The sequence below is a fragment of the Babylonia areolata genome, chromosome 15, assembly GCF_041734735.1.
Source record: "Babylonia areolata isolate BAREFJ2019XMU chromosome 15, ASM4173473v1, whole genome shotgun sequence".
Taxonomy (NCBI): Eukaryota; Metazoa; Mollusca; class Gastropoda; order Neogastropoda; family Buccinidae; genus Babylonia; species Babylonia areolata.
Window position 1 is genome coordinate 32549009 of NC_134890.1, and position 20406 is coordinate 32569414.

The window sequence follows — 20406 nt, forward strand, 5'->3', positions numbered from 1 at the left end:
ATTTTGTGCATCATATTATACCTGGATGTTTTTCAAGTAAACATGCTGAAAAAGGATTACCAAGTCAATGTTTTTTATGTTAGGGGTGGGTTGAGGGGTTGCATTTCTTTTATTTTGTACACCGAATCGTACCTGGATATTTTCCTAGGTAAATTGCTGAAAAAAGGAATTTTCCACTCAATAATGTTTACATACTGTGTGGTTGGTGGGTGGACCGGTGTCATTATCTGTGTCATGGGGGACTGGTCATTTTTCTTGCTTTTTTTGTTTGTTTCTTGTTTTTTTAATTTCATTTCTTTGTATTTTCTACACCGCATTGTGCCTGCACATTTTTCAGGTAAATGTGCTGATAAAAGGAATTGTCCCCTCAATGCTTTTATGTTTGGGGTGGGTTGGGGGACTGACTTTTAAAAATTTTGTACACCGCATCATACCTGGACGTTTTTCAGGTAAACGTACGGATTGTCCTCTCAGTGATGTATTTAAATGCTGCGTGATGGGTGGACAGGTGTGTGAGGTGTCTGTACTGCGGGTCGACCTCTCCGGGGATCGGCTGTCACTGGATGAGTAACTACACCAAGTGCGGCCCCTGCCACAGCAAGCAGAGCTGCCCAGTGTGCTGCCGTCACTACCGTGAGGAGGAGCTCATCATACAGTGTGTGCACTGCGATAGGTGGGTTGGAGGTGTCCTGCACGCTGCTTCATAGACGAGGGGTTCGAGGATCCTGGGTTAGATCCTGGGGTTCGAGGATCCTGGGTTAGATCCTGGGGTTCAAGGATCCTGGTTTAGATCCTGTGGTTTGAGGATCCTGGGGTTCGAGGATCCTGGGTTAGATCCTGGGGTTCGAGGATCCTGGTTTAGATCCTGTGGTTTGAGGATCCTGGGGTTCAAGGATCCTGGAGTTCAAGGATCCTGGAGTTCAAGGATTCTGGGTTAGATCCTGGGGTTTGAGGATCCTGGGTTAGATCCTGTGGTTCAAGGACCCTGGGTTAGATCCTGGGGTTCAAGGATCCTGGGGGATCCTGGGGTTCGAGGATCCTGGGTTAGATCCTGGGCTGGATTGCATGACTATTCTTTGCAGTGCTAAGTTTCCTTAGCATTTTGAGCCAACAGCTGACGGGCGCAATAGCCGAGTGGTTAAAGCGTTGGACTGTCAATCTGAGGGTCCCGGGTTCGAATCACGGTGACGGCGCCTGGTGGGTAAAGGGTGGAGATTTTTACGATCTCCCAGGTCAACATATATGCAGACCTGCTAGTGCCTGAACCCCCTTCATGTGTATATGCAAGCAGAAGATCAAATACGCACGTTAAAGATCCTGTAATCCATGTCAAACGGAGTATGGCTGCCTACATGGCGGGGTAAAAACGGTCATACACGTAAAAGCCCACTCGTGTGCATATGAGTGAACACAGAAGAGCCAACAGCTGGGCCAACAGCAAAGTGAGAGCTGCACGATTAACTGTTTCTCCACTGCAGTGGGCAGTCAGTTTACAGCTTTGTCTTTTTGGAATGACTGTGATTTTCAAACTAGGAGGCAAGATTGCACCAGCCCTTTGTGCAGCACCCTGGGGGGGCTAGTTGGACTTGGTGGACCATCCCTACGCTGACTGTCCGAAAGCCCACTCATCTGAGAGTGTGGATGTAACTGGGGCAAGACACTCCACTATAATAAAATTCCAGCTCAGATACTGAGATGGTCAGGACAGCAGTTACCTCCGCTGCTGTTCTAGTATTCATAGTGGGACAGTACAGACTATCATATATAAAAGAATGTTATTAACTCCGTGGTTAATTCAGTAGACATAGGAACAGTTTTAACGCTAAGCAAATTTAGTGCTGCTAAGATGGCTTATGCTACCCAGCCCTGTTGAGTTAACCCACTTGTATTCACATATTTCACAGAGAAAGTCTACCAAGTGTTGGACTGTGGCCATAGGGAATGCAAGAGGGTTAAAGGTGTGGGTCAGGTTTCCACATCTCCCAGGTCAGCGTGTGCAGATTCATTCATGCCACAGTCCCATTGTCTGTAGATAAAAGATTGTGTTTAATTACACATACTTAACCGTGACCCACTAGTGCAGACTCCAGCAGGGGTCTGATATTCCTGTCCTGTGCAGACTACTATCCGCCTATGTGGAGAAAACAAAAGTAGCTACGGCCGATAACCTCCAGGAAGTAGGTAACCTCCCCTTTGCCCCCCTGACTAGCGCCCTCTTTTTCCAGCAGCCATCATGACTCCTGTTCCTGTGCTCTTCATACGGCTAAGTTTTTTTTGTATTTTCTGTCTGTCTGTCGATTCTCTGGCGTTCTTATTTTTTGTCAAATTAATCTCAACCAGGTCACATATAGCACAATTGGGCGATCGCACTAAAATTACGGCGCAATCGCAATCGATTCGCTGACACTCTGGGCCCTCTACTCCTGGCCCTGTCAACAACGCCAACCCGCTGCCTCCTCCATGGTGTCATATACTGTGCCATGTCAAACTGATCCATACCAGGCTCTGCTTGGCCAAACTTTGCTCGGCTAACAGTGAAAAGATGCCTGGCTGGTAGTGTTAAGGATCGTGTTGTCTGTATGAGTGTTCAGTTGGTAAAAGAAACTTGAACATGGCCAGTGATTTTTGGGCACAATGTACCAGCTATGACCATAATTGTCAGTGAGTTCTGGAACTGGGGAAATGTTTTAACCTTTTAACTAACCAGACAGTGTCTCTTGAATGTGGAAATGCTTTAACCTTTTAACTTACCAGACCATATCTCTTGTATGTGGAAATGTTTTAACCTTTTAACTAACCAGACAGTGTCTCCTGTATGTGGAAATGTTTTAACCTTTTAACTTACCAGACCATATCTCTTGTATGTGGAAATGTTTTAACCTTTTAACTAACCAGACAATGTCTCTTGTATGTGGAAATGTTTTAACCTTTTAACTTACCAGACCATATCTCTTGTATGTGGAAATGTTTTAACCTTTTAACTAACCAGACAGTGTCTCCTGTATGTGGAAATGTTTTAACCTTTTAACTTACCAGACCATATCTCTTGTTTGTGGAAATGTTTTAACCTTTTAACTAACTAGACAGTGTCTCTTGTATGTGGAAATGTTTTAACCTTTTAACTAACTAGACAATGTCTCTTGTATGTGGAAATGTTTTAACCTTTTAACTAACCAGTGTCTCTTGTATGTGGAAATGTTTTAACCTTTTAACGTACCAGACCATATCTCTTGTATGTGGAAATGTTTTAACCTTTTAACTAACCAGACAGTGTCTCCTGTATGTGGAAATGTTTTAACCTTTTAACTAACTAGACAATGTCTCTTGTATGTGGAAATGTTTTAACCTTTTAACTTACCAGACAGTGTCTCCTGTATGTGGAAATGTTTTAACCTTTTAACTTGCCAGACCATATCTCTTGTATGTGGAAATGTTTTAACCTTTTAACTAACCAGACAATGTCTCTTGTATGTGGAAATGTTTTAACCTTTTAACTAACCAGACAATGTCTCCTGTATGTGGAAATGTTTTAACCTTTTAACTTACCAGACCATATCTCTTGTATGTGGAAATGTTTTAACTTTTTAACTAACCAGTGTCTCTTGTATGTGGAAATGTTTTAACCTTTTAACTAACCAGTGTCTCTTGTATGTGGAAATGTTTTAACCTTTTAACTTACCAGACCATATCTCTTGTATGTGGAAATGTTTTAACCTTTTAACTAACCAGACCATATCTCTTGTATGTGGAAATGTTTTAACCTTTTAACTTACCAGACCATATCTCTTGTATGTGGAAATGTTTTAACCTTTTAACTAACCAGTGTCTCTTGTATGTGGAAATGTTTTAACCTTTTAACTTACCAGACCATATCTCTTGTATGTGGAAATGTTTTAACCTTTTAACTAACCAGACAGTGTCTCCTGTATGTGGAAATGTTTTAACCTTTTAACTAACCAGTGTCTCTTGAATGTGGAAATGTTTTAACCTTTTAACTTACCAGACCATATCTCTTGTTTGTGGAAATGTTTTAACCTTTTAACTTACCAGACCATATCTCTTGTATGTGGAAATGTTTTAACCTTTTAACTAACCAGACCATATCTCTTGTATGTGGAAATGTTTTAACCTTTTAACTAACTAGACAATGTCTCTTGTATGTGGAAATGTTTTAACCTTTTAAGTAACCAGACAATGTCTCTTGTATGTGGAAATGTTTTAACCTTTTAACTTACCAGACCATATCTCTTGTATGTGGAAATGTTTTAACCTTTTAACTAACCAGTGTCTCTTGTATGTGGAAATGTTTTAACCTTTTAACTTACCAGACCATATCTCTTGTATGTGGAAATGTTTTAACCTTTTAACTAACCAGACAGTGTCTCCTGTATGTGGAAATGTTTTAACCTTTTAACTAACCAGTCTCTTGTATGTGGAAATGTTTTAACCTTTTAACTTACCAGACCATATCTCTTGTATGTGGAAATGTTTTAACCTTTTAACTAACCAGACCATATCTCTTGTATGTGGAAATGTTTTAACCTTTTAACTAACCAGACAGTGTCTCCTGTATGTGGAAATGTTTTAACCTTTAACTAACCAGACCACATCTGTTGTGTGCTGTGCAGATGGCTGCATTGTATGTGTGACGGACTGAAGAGCGAAGACGAAGCGGATGCTGCAGCAGATTACGGCTACCATTGTTTGTTTTGTCGACCCAAGACCGGGAAGGCTGGTCCATGTAAGTTGTACGCTGCTTGCTTTTTTATTTTTTATTTGTTTTATTTTTATTCTTTTTTTTTTTTTCATTGAAATTTTCATATTCAGTTTGTTGAAATGATCCTTTATTAAAACGTTTCCACTTAAAAGTCAGGATTTGTTCAAGAAATAAGGAAGATTAAAAGTGCTTTCCTGTTTAAAAGTTTTCGTGTTTTGGTTCTGTGACAGTAAAGTGTACGACTTCATTGAAATGAACCAGAATTCCAGAGATTTTTTTTTTCTCAGGGGTTTTATGGGCTATTGCATACTTGATGGAAAAGACTGGTTCTGTGTTGACTGTTTTTGCCTGGCACTGCAAGACAATAAACACAGCAGCTTAAGAAAGGCCACAAAACACACAAGCTTAATCGATGGATTGTCCTCAGATATCTTAGTCCCCATAACAGCTGGTCGACTTCTAATACAGACATAAACAAATGGGGTGTCTTCTAAAAACCAAAAGTTGGTTTCTGATCCACTGACTGCAAACAAAACTGTGGAATGCATCTTTAACCCTTTGACTGCTGCTGATGTGTGCGCTTGTCAGTGAAGGGCTGTCGTCACCTTACTCATTGAGACAGGACAGCTTACTGGTCAGGTTGTCGGTCATTATTCTTCATTCGGACTTCTTTCTCTTGGGATTGCATTACAAAAAAAAAAAAAAAAAAAAATCAATAACATCATTGACATGTATGTATAAAGTAGGAAATTCGGTAAAAAGTGATGCCCCTCTGGTCCCGTTTCACCAAGGTTTAACAGCTAAGGGGTTAATGCAAGTGGTGTACAGATGCATTTCATTTGGATTTGTTGATCAGATGCCTGAAAACTTTTACTATTAATGGAGTCTCCCGTCGGACCGACGGATGAGTTGGCAGGCAGGCTTATCTGTCGGTGTGTGTCCTCATATGGGAGAAGAGGCCGATTCTGGATGCGCAGCACTTCCCACAGGTGTTGCAAGAGAAAACGTCTCCAGAAATTGAGCTCTGCTTCCTTCGCTCGCGCTTCTCCTTAATAGCCAGCGTTCTCTTGTTTTCAAACGTCTTTATGCCACTAGAGCACAGCATCCTCCAGCGAGAGCGGTCAAGGGCATCAGTTTCCCAGGAAGCTATTTCTATGTCACAGGCTTTGAGGTTTGCTATGTATCGTTTCACTGAGTGTTAGCAGCCAAGGGGTTCATGTGAATGGTGTCAGGATGCATTCCATTTGGATTTTTTGATCATGTGCCTGAAAACATTTATTATTATCATTGTTATTATTTTCATTATTTGTTCGTTTATTTGTGACAGCTGAATTGAAACCATGATCCCATCCTTTTGGTTTCAGTGCCGCCTCCACCTCCCCCACCACCTCCACCACCACCACCACCACCTCCACCTGTGGAAGAAGAGATCAAGTTGGCCTCGCCTCCTGCATCCGTCTTATTGGAGCCAGGTAGTGACCATTCTGTTATTCTTTCATCTTCGTTTGTCAGAAAGAACACTGTCCTCTTCGCTTTGCTGAATGACATTTAAAAAAAAAAAAAAAAGAAAGAAAGAAAAAAAAGGTGGTTTGTGCAATATTAACCAGTTCTCTCTCTCTTTCTCTGATCTTCATGGAGCCAGGTAGTGGCCATTCTGTTTGTTTTACCCTTTTCATTTGGCAGTTCAGGGAGAACGCTGTCCTCTTCTGGTCTTCACTTTGCAGAATAAAATTTAAGAAAAAATAAGATACAGTACTGTTAGTACTTTGTGTGGTATTGACCAGTTCTCTCTCTCTCTCTCTCTCTTTGCAGAATGATGTTGTTAAAAAAAATAATAAATAAAATAAAATAAAAATGTTCTCTCTCTGTGTCTCTCTCTGTGTCTGTCTGTCTGTCTCTCTCTTTTATACTCAGTTTTGGTATGAGTTTGTCAGTGCCTGTTTTTAACTCGCTCTTTACAATCAGATTGCTCCCCGTACAAATGGAGGGGGAAAAAAAAAAATCATTCAGTAACTAACCAGTTTGACGGAGCAACCTACAAACGGAGGGGAAAAAAAAAGAATATCATTCAGTAACTAACCAGGCTGACGGAGCAACCCACAAACAGAGGGGGGAAAAAATGTATCAGTAACTAAACCGGTTCATTGGTGGTCATACACATAGTCGCAGCCCACAAACGGAGGAGGGGAAAAAAGAATCTCAGCCAGTAACTAAACACATTCATTCATTGGTTGTTCAGTGTCGACGGAACAGCCCACAAACGCAGGAGAGAGAAAAAAAAAAGAATCTCAGTTGGTAATTAACCAGGTTAATTAGTTGTGCAGTGTTGACGGAGCAGCCCATAAACAGGAAGTGTAGGGAAGAGGGGGGGTCTCTGTAACTAAACACATTTATTCATTGGTTGCACAGTGTCGACGGAGCAGCCGCGGCAGTACCTGATGGATGGGGTGTACCTCCTGGCCAGCGGTATGCAGCAGATCCAGAGTCAGATTGTCCCCCTTCCCAAGGTGCGACGCCAGCGCCGACAGCCCAAGCTTCCCTTCGGTGCCAGGACGCCCCGCATTTTTGGCATGGATGGGGAAGACAGCTTTGATAAAGGTGTGTGGGTGGTAACTGGCGTTTGCACACGGGGTGGGTGGTGGCTAGTATTTGCACCTGTCTTCGCCAGGGAGTGTGTGTGGTACAGACATTTGGTAGCATGGAGAATGATCACAGAAGTAGGTCAACTTACAATATAATGATAAGTGTGTGTGTGTGGGACAGACATTCGGTAGCTTGGAGATTAATCACATAAGTAGGTCAGCTTACAAATATAGTACAGTACAATACAGTACATTACAATTAGTACAAAGCGTTACAGTACACTACAGTACAGTAAAAAGCAAAACATTGAAATACGGTGATGCCTTTCACAGACGATGACCTGAAGCCCTTTGAGTGCCTGGAGCCGGGAGAGCTGCCTGGTGGCTCCCTGGGACAGGAACTGACCCCAGAAGAGGAGGCCAAGCTGGCAAAAATAAAACGCCAGCGCAAACAGCTGGGAATGGGTAAGCCAGTCCGTTTGGGGCATCTTCATTTTGGGGCGTTTTCCTTTTGGGGCGTCTTAAGCCAGTCTTTTGGGGCATTTTTTTTTTTTTTCCATACTGAGGTCTCAGGCTGGTTGTGTGTGTGTGTGCACGTGTATATTTTATTTTATTTTCCTTTCCTTTTATATGTTTGTTTGTTGTTGTTGTTTTTTTTGTTTGTTTTTTTTAACGTGTGTTTTTGGGACGGATCTTCAAATGATTTGTGTGTGTGTGTGTATGTGTAAATTTGTATGTTTATAAACAAGGATGTGTGCATGTTTTGTGCATATATGTATGTGCTTGCGTATGAAAATGTGGGTGCTTGTGTAAACTTTTGTATGTGAATTCTCAGTATCTGTCAAGCATATAAGAGCGTGTGTATGTATACATATGTAAATGTTTTGCTCATAGAGAGGGAGAGGCTACGTTGATTCAGGTGTGGTTTTAAAAGATGCATAATATGGAGCTAATAAATTTGGTGTCCAGGCTTGAGGTGACTCCTATTTCTGGGTGTGGAATTCTTTTTAAGACTGGTTGTACAATTTGTGTGTTAACAGCTTGTGTGAAAAATAAGGCTTTACACATTCTGTTGACAGGGGTCGGAGGTTTCATGATTCGCCAGATGACCCGCAAGTTTACCAAGCGACAGGCTTCAGTGGAAGAACATGGAGAAGATCCTCTCATGGGTAAGACATAGCAGTAGAACACGGCCTTAGAATAGTAGAGTTCAGAAGTCTGTTGTTTGCAAGAAAAAGATAGATTTAATTACACATACTTAACCGTGACCCAACTAGTGCAGACTCCGGCAGGGGTCTGACATTCCTGTCCTGTGCAAACTACTATCCGCCTATGCGGAGAAAACGAAAGTAACCACGCCTGATAACCTCCCGGAAGTAGGTAACCTCCCCTTTGCCCCCCTGACTAGCGCCCTCTTTTTCCGGCAGCCATCATGACTCCTGCTTCTGTGCTCTTCATACGGCTAAGTTTTTTTTTGTGTATTTTCTGTCTGTCTGTCGATTCTCTGGCATTCTTGTTTTTTGTCAAATTATGTCTCCAACCAGGTCACATAATTATGTAGCTTGATTTGGCGATCGCGCTAAAATAGAATCTGGCATGTTGATGGGGGAGGTGTTCAACATATTTGATTCACTGTACCCATTTTTGAACAAGTTAATGTTGGATCCAGTTAGAGAAAGGGTAGACACAGTACCATTGAGAAGGAACAGTATGTTTGATAAGTGGAAGAGACTTCAGCTTCAGTGTAGCCTCATATGCGTCGTGTTTCGGCAAAGACGGTTAAAAATAAAAGAAAGAAAACTTTTTTCAGATGAAAGATGTTTGAAAACTCTCTAGATTACATTTGTGTTGTTTACAAAACCCTTAACGCTTTGTGGAAACATGTGGGTTGTTGGCTTAATTAAGAGAAGTGCTTAACTCTCTCCATACGAACGGCGAAAGAGACGATGTTAACAGCGTTTCAGCCCAGTTACCATCATCAAAATATTGCAAGCAGAAGGCTCTTATACTGAAGAGGTGAATGTTGACAAAGAACACCACAATTCTGACGACGGAAGCTAAAGGTTGGGTCATTCAGACACCCACTGGACATCCGAGGGTCTGTGTAGAGGAGAAGAGAGGACTGGCCGTACTGAGTGAGTTAAAGAATGTAATCGAAGCACATGAAAACTATTGTTGGGTGTGACAGCCTAGCGGTTAAAGAGTGGGAAGTTCAGTCTGAGGGTCCTGGGTTCAATTACCAGTCACGGCGTGTGGTAGTTTTAGGGTGGAGATTTTTCTGATCTCCCTGGTCAGCTGATGAGCAGACCTGCAAGGTAAAGATCCTGTAATCCTGTAATCCATGTCAGCAGCTGGTTGGTTATAGAAACAAGAACGTACCCAGCATGAACTCTCCTGAAAACAATATGGCTGCTTCCATGGCTGGATGAAAAAAACAAAACAAGATCATACATGTAAAAACCCATGCATACATATATCAGGAGTGGATGTGGAAGTTTGAGATGGCTGCTTCCATGACTGGGTGAAAAAAATCAAACGATCATACATGTAAAAACCCACTCGTACATGTACACAAGTGACTGGGAGTTGCAGCCCACCAACATGTAAGATGCAGAAGAAAGGAACACCATGGTGGGAAATTTTGAGGCTACGTTTTGTCTGTCCTGTCTTTGTGTAGGAGTGTGTTGAGGTGAGGCTATTCTTCTTCCTCTTCGTTCGTTGTCTGCAACTGTCATGTTTTGTATGAACACAAGTGGGCTCTTACGTGTATGACCGTTTTTAAACCGCCATGAAGGCAGCCATACTCTGTTTTAGGGGTGTGCATGCTGGGTATATTCTTGTTTCCATAACCCATTGAATGCTGGCATGGATTACAGGATCTTTAACATGTGTGTTAGATCATCGGCTTGTGTATACACATTAAGGGGTTTAGGCACAAGCAGGTCTGCACATATGTTGACGTGGGAGATTGGAAAAATTTCCACCCTTTACCCACCAGGCACTGTTAGTGAGATTCTAAATATTTACCCAGGACGCTCAGATTGAAAGTCCCAGTGCTTTAGTCACTTGATTATTGTGCCCGTTGGTGAGACTATCAGGTGTGACAGTGCAGGTGTGTTGATGGGCAGGTGTGGAGGGGGAGATGTCCCTGCTGCAGGACAAGCCCAAGAAGAAGCCAAGGAAGTCCAGGAAAGGAAAGCTGGAGGAGAGCTTTCCGGCCTATCTTCAGGTCTGTCTGTTACTTTGCTGTTTTCTTCTTCTGCTTTACTCTGTGTGTGTGTGTGTGTGTTGTACAGGTCACTGTGGTGCATTGAGACAGGTGGTTGTGTGTTCCTGATGATAATGTACCTGACATGTCATATTATGGCCTGATGTGTGCCAGATTATGGATTATGTATCTTGTGTGCCAAATTATATACCTGACTTGCCACTCAGCAAAAAAGGGGGGGAAAAGAGTATACGTTTAGTGGTATCTGCCACTCATAAAAAAAAAAAAAAGAGCATACGTTCAGTGGTATCTGTACCGTGGACGTGTCGACTGTGGGTTTCCAGGAGGCGTTCTTCGGGCTGGACCTGATCAACACCAGCAAGTACACGCCCCTGTCCTCCCAGGACATGCTCCACTCCGGGTCGGACTCCGACACGGCCCAGCACTCCCCCTCCCGCCCCTCCAGCCCCGCCCCCATGCCCTCCACCAGCACCAACACCGTCTCCACAGGGGTGGGGGTGGAGGGCGAGTCCAAGGGGGTTGGGGGTGAGGGGATTGGCGAGACGTTTGTGGGTGAACAGCGACAGCCCACCCCTCTGTCGACCTCACAGCAGGGCAGCGAGCTGGGTGAGTTAGTCATCGTGTGTGTGAAGGAGATGAGGGGGGTGGGGTAGGTTGGGGGGGGGGGGCGTTCTGTGCGTCCTGTTCTGTTACTGTGGTGAGGGTGTGAATCTGGGTGATGCTGGTCAGCTTCAGAGGGTGGTTTGTTTTTGTTGTGTGTGTGTGTGTGTTTTAACAATGAGTGTAACTGTAACTAATCACCTAAGTGGTGTGTGTGTGTGTGTGTGCTAGTCTTTGTGTGTGTGTGGCAGACCTCAACATACGCATATTTTCATCTTCCACAAGTGAGAAAGGGACCACTTCCTCATTCTGTCTTTGCTGCTGTGTGCACATGTCAAATGATCAGTATGATGTCAAGCCCTGACTTCAAGTTGTGTACTTTGTAAATGGAGAGAGAGTTACCGCTCTTTTTTGTTGTTTAATTCTATATCATTCAGTGTTTGAAGTCAGCGAAGGTATGTGGCTGGACCATGAATATCTGTATCATTCAGTGTTTAAAGTCAGTGAAGTCATGGGCCATGCTGTGTGTGTGACCACAGATGAGGGGGACACAGACTTCCTGCCATCTGATGTGGAGAAGGACATCCTCAAGTTGTTTGAGATGGACGGAGAGCTGGAGTCCAGTTCAGGTGAGAGCTGCTGCAGACGGTGCATGTTTGGTCAAGGAGGATCCCGGGTTCGAATCACGGTGACGGCGCCTGGTGGGTGAAGGGTGGAGATTTTTATGATCTCCCAGGTCAACATATGTGCAGACCTGCTAGTGCCCGAACCCCCTTCGTGTGTATATGCAAGCAGAAGATCAAATACGCACGTTAAAGATCCTGTAATCCATGTCAGCGTTCGGTGGGTTATGGAAACAAGAACATACCCAGCATGCACACCCCCGAAAATGGAGTATGGCTGCCTACATGGCGGGGTAAAAACGGTCATACACGTAAAAGCCCACTCGTGTACATACGAGTGAACATGGGAGTTTCAGCCCACGAACGGAGAAGAAGAAGGTCAAGGACTGTGTGCTTTTTTTTTCTGTATTTATTTTTTAATTACACATACTTAACCGTGACCCAATTAGTGCAGACTCCAGCAGGGGTCTGACATTCCTGTCCTATGCAAACTACTATCCGCCTATGCGGAGAAAATGAAAGTAACTACTACCGATAACCTCCCGGAAGTAGGTAACCTACAACCAGTTCAGTAATGTCAGACATGAGGAATTTTTGATAAAGAATATAACCAAAAGGAAAACAACCACCAACACACACTCAGACAGGCACACACACACACACACACACACACACACACACACATGTACATGCACATGCACACATACACACACACACTCACTCACACACACACACACTCACACACACACACACACACACACACACACACACAATCACCAACACACACTCGGACAAGCACACACACACACACACACACAAACACACACACACACGTGCGCGCACACACACACACACACTCGCACTCACACACACACACACACACACACACACTCACACTCACACTCACACACACACACACTCAGACAAACGCACACGCACACGCACACGCACAAGGGAGTAAGAAAGGAAGGGAAGAATGAAGCGTGTTGCAGTGCTGTTTGTGGAATCCAAAGAAGGGTGTGTGTGTGTGCTGTTTCACTAAGAAAGGCTGGAAGGAAAGAGGAAGGAAATGTGTGGCGGTGCTGTGTGCAGACGTGCACAAAGACAAGGGGGAGGAGCTGTCGGAGAAGGAGGGGGACCAGGACAACCTGGACAAGATCCTGGACAGCAAGAACATTGACGTCGACCGCATGCTGTCAGAAGGTGGGCATCGGTCTTCTCCCTTGTCCCCCTTTTGTTGCGCTGTTTTTTGGTCCGTTTTTGTTGTCTTGCCTTTTGAATTGTTCATGCTGGTCGGATAGCTCTGCAGCAGTGCTGCCGAGTACCCACAGCACATGACTTGTTAATCACTTCACACCACATCACATCACACCACATCACAGCCTCATCACATCATATCACTTCACACCACACCACATCACAGCCTTATCACACTATAACCATGAAACCACATCACATCACTGCTTCATCATATAACCACACAACCACATCACACAGCCTCATCACAACCTCATCACATCATACCACATCACACCCTCATCACATTGTAAAACACAACCACATCACAGCCTCATCATGTCATAGCACACAACAGCCACATCATACCTCATCACATTGTAGCTACACAACCACATCAAACCATACCACAGCCTTGTGCCATGTTATAACCACGATACCACATCACAGCCTCATCACATCGTAACAGACAACCACCGCCTTATCATGTTATAACTCACAACAACCACATCATACCACAACGTCATCACTGTATCACCTCACCCATAGCCTCACATTGCAGCAACAACCACATCGTACCACAACGTCATCATTATCACCTTACTCATAGCCTCACATTGCAGCAACAACCGCATCATACCACAACGTCATCACTATCACCTCACCCACAGCCTCACATTGCAGCAACAACCACATCGTACCACAACGTCATCGCTGTATTGCCTTACCCATAGCCTCACATTGTAGCAACAACCACATCATACCACGTCATCACTCTATCACCTCACCCATAGCCTCACATTGTAGCATCAACAGCATGACCTTGGAGATAAAGGGAAGACAGGTGGGGTGGCTGATTGGTTATATTGCTGGATTCTCACCTGAGATTCCATTGTTCGATCCCCTGTTTTGGCACACCTGGTAGGTCAAGGGTTGAGATTTTCCCACTTTCCCAGGTCAGGATGTGTGCAGACCTGCTAGCGTCTGAACCTCCTTTGTGCTTAACACATGCAGAAGAATCAAATATGCATGTTAAAGATCCTAAAAGGATGGTCATACACTGGTTTATGCGAGTTGACTTTGAGAGTTGCAGGCCTTAATCACAGAAAAAGAAGCTGAAGGGAAAAGAAAAAGAAAGTTACAGGGCTGTTGAGAGAAAGAGGAAGAAGATTGATGTGCAGCAGTGATGTGCTGTCAGCAAGGGCGTGTCTGTTTCCAGCAGGTCTGATGCAGTTTGATGGAGTGGAGGACATCTTCAGTGGAGTGCTCAAGTCTGATGAGGAAACGCAGTCACAGCAAGTCCCTGGTCAGTGCATATGTGTGTCTTTGTGTGGTCATGTGTTTGTGTGGTCATGTTTGTGTCTTTGTGTGGTCATGTGTTTGTGTGGTCATGTTTGTGTCTTTGTGTAGTCATGTGTTTGTGTGGTCATGTGTTTGTCTTTGTGGTCATGTGTTTGTCTTTGTGTGGTCATGTGTTTGTCTTTGTGTGGTCATGTGTTTGTCTTTGTGTGGCCATGTGTTTGTGTGGTCATGTGTTTGTGTGGTCATGTGTTTGTCTTTGTGTGGTCATGTCTTTGTGTGGTCATGTGTTTGTCTTTGTGTGGTCATGTCTTTGTGTGGTCATGTGTTTGTCTTTGTGTGGTCATGTGTGTCTTTGTGTGGTCATGTGTTTGTCTTTGTGTGGTCATGTGTGTGTCTTTGTGTGGTCATTTCTTTGTGTGGTCATGTGTCTTTGTGTGGTCATGTCTTTGTCTTTGTGTGGTCATGTCTTTGTGTGGTCATGTGTTTGTCTTTGTGTGGTCATGTGTGTCTTTGTGTGGTCATGTGTCTTTGTGTGGTCATGTGTTTGTCTTTGTGTGGTCATGTCTTTGTGTGGTCATGTGTTTGTTTTTGTGTGGTCATGTGTGTCTTTGTGTGGCCATGTGTCTTTGTGTGGCCATGTGTCTTTGTGTGGTCATGTGTGTCTTTGTGTGGTCATATGTGTGTCTTTGTGTGGCCATGTGTGTGTCTTTGTGTGGTGATGTGTGTGTCTTTGTGTGGTCATGTGTATCTTTGTGTGGCCATGAGTGTGTCTGTGTGGCCATGAGTGTGTCTTTGTGCGGTCATATGTGTGTCTTTGGTCATATGTGTATCATTGTGTGGCCATGTGTGTGTCTTTGGTCATATGTGTGTCTTTGTGTGGTCATATGTGTGTCTTTGTGTGGTCATGTGTATCCTTGTGTGGCCATGAGCGTGTCTTTGTGTGGCAATGAGTGTGTCTTTGTGTGGTCATATGTGAGTCTTTGTGTGGCCATGAGTGTGTCTTTGTGTGGTCATGTTGTGTCTTTGTGTGGTCATATGTGTGTCTTTGTGTGGTCATGTGTCCTTGTGTGGGCATATGTGTGTCTTTGTGTGGTCTGTCTTTGTGTGGGCATATGTGTGTCTTTGTGTGGTCATGTGGTGTCTTTGTGTGGCCATGTGTGTCTTTGTGTGGTCATATGTGTGTCTTTGTGTGGCCATATGTGTGTCTTTGTGTGGTCATATGGTGTCTTTGTGTCTTCGTGTGGTCATATGGTGTCTTTGTGTGGTCATGTGTCTGTGTGTATCTTTGTGTGGTCATATCTGTGTCTTTGTATGGTCATTAATCAGTGTGTGTGTGTGTTGATTGACTTTAATTCTGTATGGTGCCTAACAGCATACATTACTAAAAGATTGTGCAAGCCCTGTTTTGTAATTGATGTTTTCTGTGTATTCATGATGTTATTTGTGCACTCTTGCTGTTATCCATGCATTCTTAACTCATTCTGTTCTTGGTATGAGTTAACTTGTATAATGATTACTCCCCCTGTGGACCAGGTACGAGTATTTTTGTACCAATGCACTGTTCTAATTTCATTTATTCTTGCTCAGTTGCAACGATAATCTGCAAAGATTCCTACAGCGTATCATTCCAGATTCCAGATGGTACAGCTGACATTCTGAACTGAACCATTTACGGATTCCGGAAGCATGAAAATGAAGCTTTGTTCGACCGATTGAATAAACGATTTTCCATCGATTTTCACCGTTTCAGTGAACAACCCTATTTTTTTACTTCAGTGGACTGATATAGTGCTGGTCCTGGGGAGTTGTAGCAGGTGTGTGGCTGTGGTGTAGAATGAGTTAGAATATTTCTTCTTCTTCTGCGTTCACTGGTATGCACACAAGTGGGCTTTTATGTGTATGACCGTTTTTACCCCGCCATGTAGGCAGCCATACTCCGTTTTCGGGGGTGTGCATGCTGGGTATATTCTTGTTTCCATAACCCACCGAACGCTGACATGGATTACAGGATCTTTAACGTGCGTATTTGGTCTTCTGCTTGCATATACACACGAAGGGGGTTCAGGCACTAGCAGGTCTGCACATATGTTGACCTGGGAGATCGTAAAAATCTCCACCCTTCACCCACCAGGCGCCGTCACCGTGATTCGAACCCGGGACCCTCAGATTGACAGTCCAATGCTTTAACCACTCGGCTATTGCACCCGTCGTTAGAATATTTCAAATGTCTTGTATTCTAAATGTTATCTGTGCACTTTGGTCATTAAAAAAAACCAACCCCCCCCCCCCCCCCCCCCTCCCAAAAAGAAACCCCAGAAAATAAAAGATGTTTTCTTTTCACCCACAGGTGGGGAGCAGCAAGGGGTGGTGCCTTTCCAGATGCCACCTGGTGTGCCTGGCCCCTCCCACAGCCAGGTGCCCCCCCAACGGATGCGTTTACCTGCCCAGAGCTTCATGCGGCAGGGGTCCGAGGATCAGCAGCCTCCACCTCAGGAGATCCCTCCCTTCAGCATCCCGCCCATGTTCTCCTCCATCAGGTAACTTGGGTGGCAAGGTTGGGGAAGGAGTGTGTGTGTGTGTGTGTAGTGTGTGTGTGTGTGTGTGTGTTGACCTGGAAGATTGGTAAAAACCTGATCTCTGTACGACACACTGCACTGTGACGATGCGCTCTTCCCAGGGAGTGCAGCCCAAATGTCACACAGAGAAACAAACATTTGACAGGGGCGGGCATCTCTGAGTGACAGATGACAGCAGATGCTGTAATGAAGATTGTGGTTGCAGTGACAGATGACAGTATCATGAGATGACAGCAGATGCTGTAATGAAGGTTGTGTTGGTTGCAGTGACCAGATGACAGCAGATGCTGTAATGAAGGATGTGTTGGTTGCAGTGACCAGATGACAGCAGATGCTGTAATGAAGGTTGTGTTGGTTGCAGTGACCAGATGACAGCAGATGCTGTAATGAAGGATGTGTTGGTTGCAGTGACCAGATGACAGCAGATGCTGTAATGAAGGATGTGTTGGTTGCAGTGACCAGATGACAGCAGATGCTGTAATGAAGGATGTGTTGGTTGCAGTGACCAGATGAGCCCTGACATGGCCCCGTCAGGGTCGGCAGGACCCTCTGGGGTGTCCGGGATGTCCCAGACCATGGGGCCCTGGACAGGACCCTCGACCTCTGGGGAGCAGGATCCCTCCCACAAGCGGTCCATCCTGAAGTGGGAGACTGACGAAGCTCTGGGGCCGAACGCCACCATCTCCGCCGTGCTCTATGTGAACCTTAACTTCCCCAACCTGAAGAAAGACTTTCCGGGTGAGTCGTGCGTCCTGTGTTCTGGAGATCATGGTTGGGTGAACCCACAAGCCTTTTTTTGTGTTCTATGGGAAAATATGGACAAGTGTACAGAGATGCCAACTGTTTAGATTTCGCTGTATTTTGTAACGCTCGATCGCAGTTTGTTTTGACGTTACGCCAACGTCAAAATTGTTCTGACAAGTTCATTTTTGACTACATAGCATGTTCATATTCTTCCCATCGTAACATTACCCAGACGCTTTAGACTTATCGATCACGAGTCCAGGGGCAGTCACTGCTAACCTTGGTGTCACGTTTAGTAGGGGGCTTAGTAGGTGGTGTCCAAGTACATTAAAACAGAACAGGCACCACTGAACACCACCAAAGTGACTCAGCAGCAGTGCAGGGTCTCCTCTGGTGTGTGGCCTCCTGGCGACCTAACATTGATGGTTCCCTGTGGACTGCCGACGCTGGAACTGCGACGGACGAACCCGGGTGTGGCCGTGTATGGGGGAATCTAAATGAGCGGCGTAGGAGTAATGCCACTGAAACGGTGCAGATGATGGGGCAGCAAAAAAAAAAAAATCCTTGGTGTCACGTGATGATGCACAGCTAATCGCATGCATGTTTACATTAAAACAGCATTGAGTGGACCAGTCAGCTTAATCATAGCCTTTACACCGTGGTGCAGGTAGGCCCAAGTGTTCGTATGCCTTGTAGATAAAATGTACGTTTGCTGATGTGGCTCGGAGTCTGAGTGTTCCTACCATATTTAAAATGTTCCTGCTAAATTTCCTGATTGTTCCTTCAAACACTTGACAGGGGTTGGCATCTCTGTGTGTATCTCTGTAGGTAACTGAACAAAATTAAAAGTGCTCATTCCAAATATTCTTATTTTCTTGGTGAGGTTAATGAACAGAATTAACCCTTTGACAGGCACGCCTGTAGAATTTAACACAAAATCATAGTGATTTCACTGATGACATCATCAAAAGAAGCAAAATATCTGGAAGGCTGCAAATTTTCCTGGCCATTTTCTCAGTTTTTGGCGAATTGTTCTGGATAATGATTTATGACTTCAAGCACCTCTTTCTGCTGTTATTTTGGGGTGTTTTTTGTGTTTGTTTTTTGTTGTTGGGTTTTTTTTTTGGTCAAAGGGTTAAAAGCGCTCAGTTCAGATCTTGTTCTTTTCATGGCATTTGTCATTTCAAAAGTTTGAATTTTTTAAATTGTTTCAAAAAGTGTGAACGTACTGAAGAAATCTGACTCAAGGTGTTTCCTTTGATTGTTTCCTTTTCCGTTGTTTCAAAGAAAGATTGCGTGAATGGAGAAATCTGTTGAAGGGAAAAGAAAGTGAAACTGGGGCCTCTGATTGAGACCTTCTGCATTATCTGTTACATTGAACACATTTCAAGTGATCTTGATATGTGGGCACACTGTCAGGAAAAAGGGTGTGGCAGATAGAGTAAGAGTAATAAAAGGTGCAGGATACTCAGGGAAAACCCCCCAGCAAAAACAATGCCAGTGTTACTGTTTGTTCCCTATGATGTTTTCATTTGTAACAAGTTTATTGTCAATTTATTTTTGCAGAGTGGTCTGAAAGGTCAAAGCAGATCGCTAAGTTGTGGCGAAAATTGAAACCTGAAGAAAAATCCCCGTATCTGGTGAGTTTGCTCACAAAAAATAATTATTTGGTTAATTTAAACAAATAGCGGGGGGGGGGGGGGGGGGGGGTTTGTGTGTATAGGTGTGTTGTTCTTTTTTTTTTTTAACATTAAAAATTGCTTCTCTTTCACACACGCACTCGCGCACACACACACACACGCACTCATACACGCGCTCATACAGGCACGCGCACAGACACACACACGCACAGAGATACATTGACAAACACAGTCACATTACTACCACACCACTCACATGCACACTCACTTCTTTTGCATTTGTGGTCAGCAACTTTCATGTTCAGTCATATGTGTAAGTGGGCTGTAACCAGATGGAATATTTTTTTACTCCGCCATGAACACAAACATACCCCATTTTTGGAGATGTGCAGGCTGGATGTGATCTCATATCCATAACTTACCAAACACTTACGTGGATTAGTGGATCGGCAAACTGTGTATTTGATCTTCAGCATGCACATATACACACAAAGGGGTTTGAGGCACTATCAGGTCTATAGTCTGTTGACCTGAGAGAACGGGAAAATTGCCACCCATAACCCATCGTATGGTACGACTGGGATTCGAATCTAGGACTTACAGAGTGAAAGTGCAGCGCTTTAACCACTGAGCTGTTGCACCTGTCATGCACCACACACACACACAAACACACACACAAACGCTGCCCCATACGCTCTTCTCCCCAAAGAGAAAAACAAATGAAAGAAGAAAGTTTTTTGGTTTTGGTGTTTTTCTTTGTTTTGGTTTTTTTTTTTTACTCTTTTTATTCAAAATTTTCTATATTAACATTACAGAATATACACACAGTCAAAAGAAGAAAGTTCAAACTTGTGTTGTTTCCTTGTGTGCAGTCGAGAGCAAGAAAGAACCGCACCAGCCACAGGGTTCAGAGTGCACAGAAGGTGAGAAAGATCCTTTATTTACTTTACTTTCACACTACAAGGTAAACAGGGTGGGGTGGTGGTGATGGTGGTGGGGTGGTGATGGTAATGGGGAGGGTGCCAGACTGACCGGTAGCAGAGGAGGAAGGTAGAGGTGGGGGGATGGGAGGGGGGGAAGAAGAGAAGAGTGGGGAGGGTGCAGAATGACAGACAGGTAAAAGAGGAGTAAGGTAAGTAGGGTTAAGAAATGACAGG

At 44.1% G+C, this 20406-nt stretch overlaps 1 protein-coding gene across 1 annotated transcript in view; it reads left to right on the forward strand.

Annotated features, from left to right (window-relative positions):
- LOC143290332 (uncharacterized) overlaps window positions 1–20406 on the forward strand; it is a 158286-nt gene that overhangs the window by 45278 nt on the left and 92602 nt on the right. Inside the window, exons 23-37 of the mRNA XM_076599685.1 lie at window positions 509–673; window positions 4629–4741; window positions 6082–6189; window positions 7127–7315; window positions 7633–7764; window positions 8379–8468; window positions 10428–10528; window positions 10852–11134; window positions 11668–11757; window positions 12844–12954; window positions 14207–14293; window positions 16637–16826; window positions 17368–17603; window positions 19176–19249; window positions 20122–20172. Coding sequence (XP_076455800.1) covers window positions 509–673; window positions 4629–4741; window positions 6082–6189; window positions 7127–7315; window positions 7633–7764; window positions 8379–8468; window positions 10428–10528; window positions 10852–11134; window positions 11668–11757; window positions 12844–12954; window positions 14207–14293; window positions 16637–16826; window positions 17368–17603; window positions 19176–19249; window positions 20122–20172 — 2020 coding nt within the window. The remainder of the gene's footprint in view (window positions 1–508; window positions 674–4628; window positions 4742–6081; window positions 6190–7126; window positions 7316–7632; window positions 7765–8378; window positions 8469–10427; window positions 10529–10851; window positions 11135–11667; window positions 11758–12843; window positions 12955–14206; window positions 14294–16636; window positions 16827–17367; window positions 17604–19175; window positions 19250–20121; window positions 20173–20406) is intronic.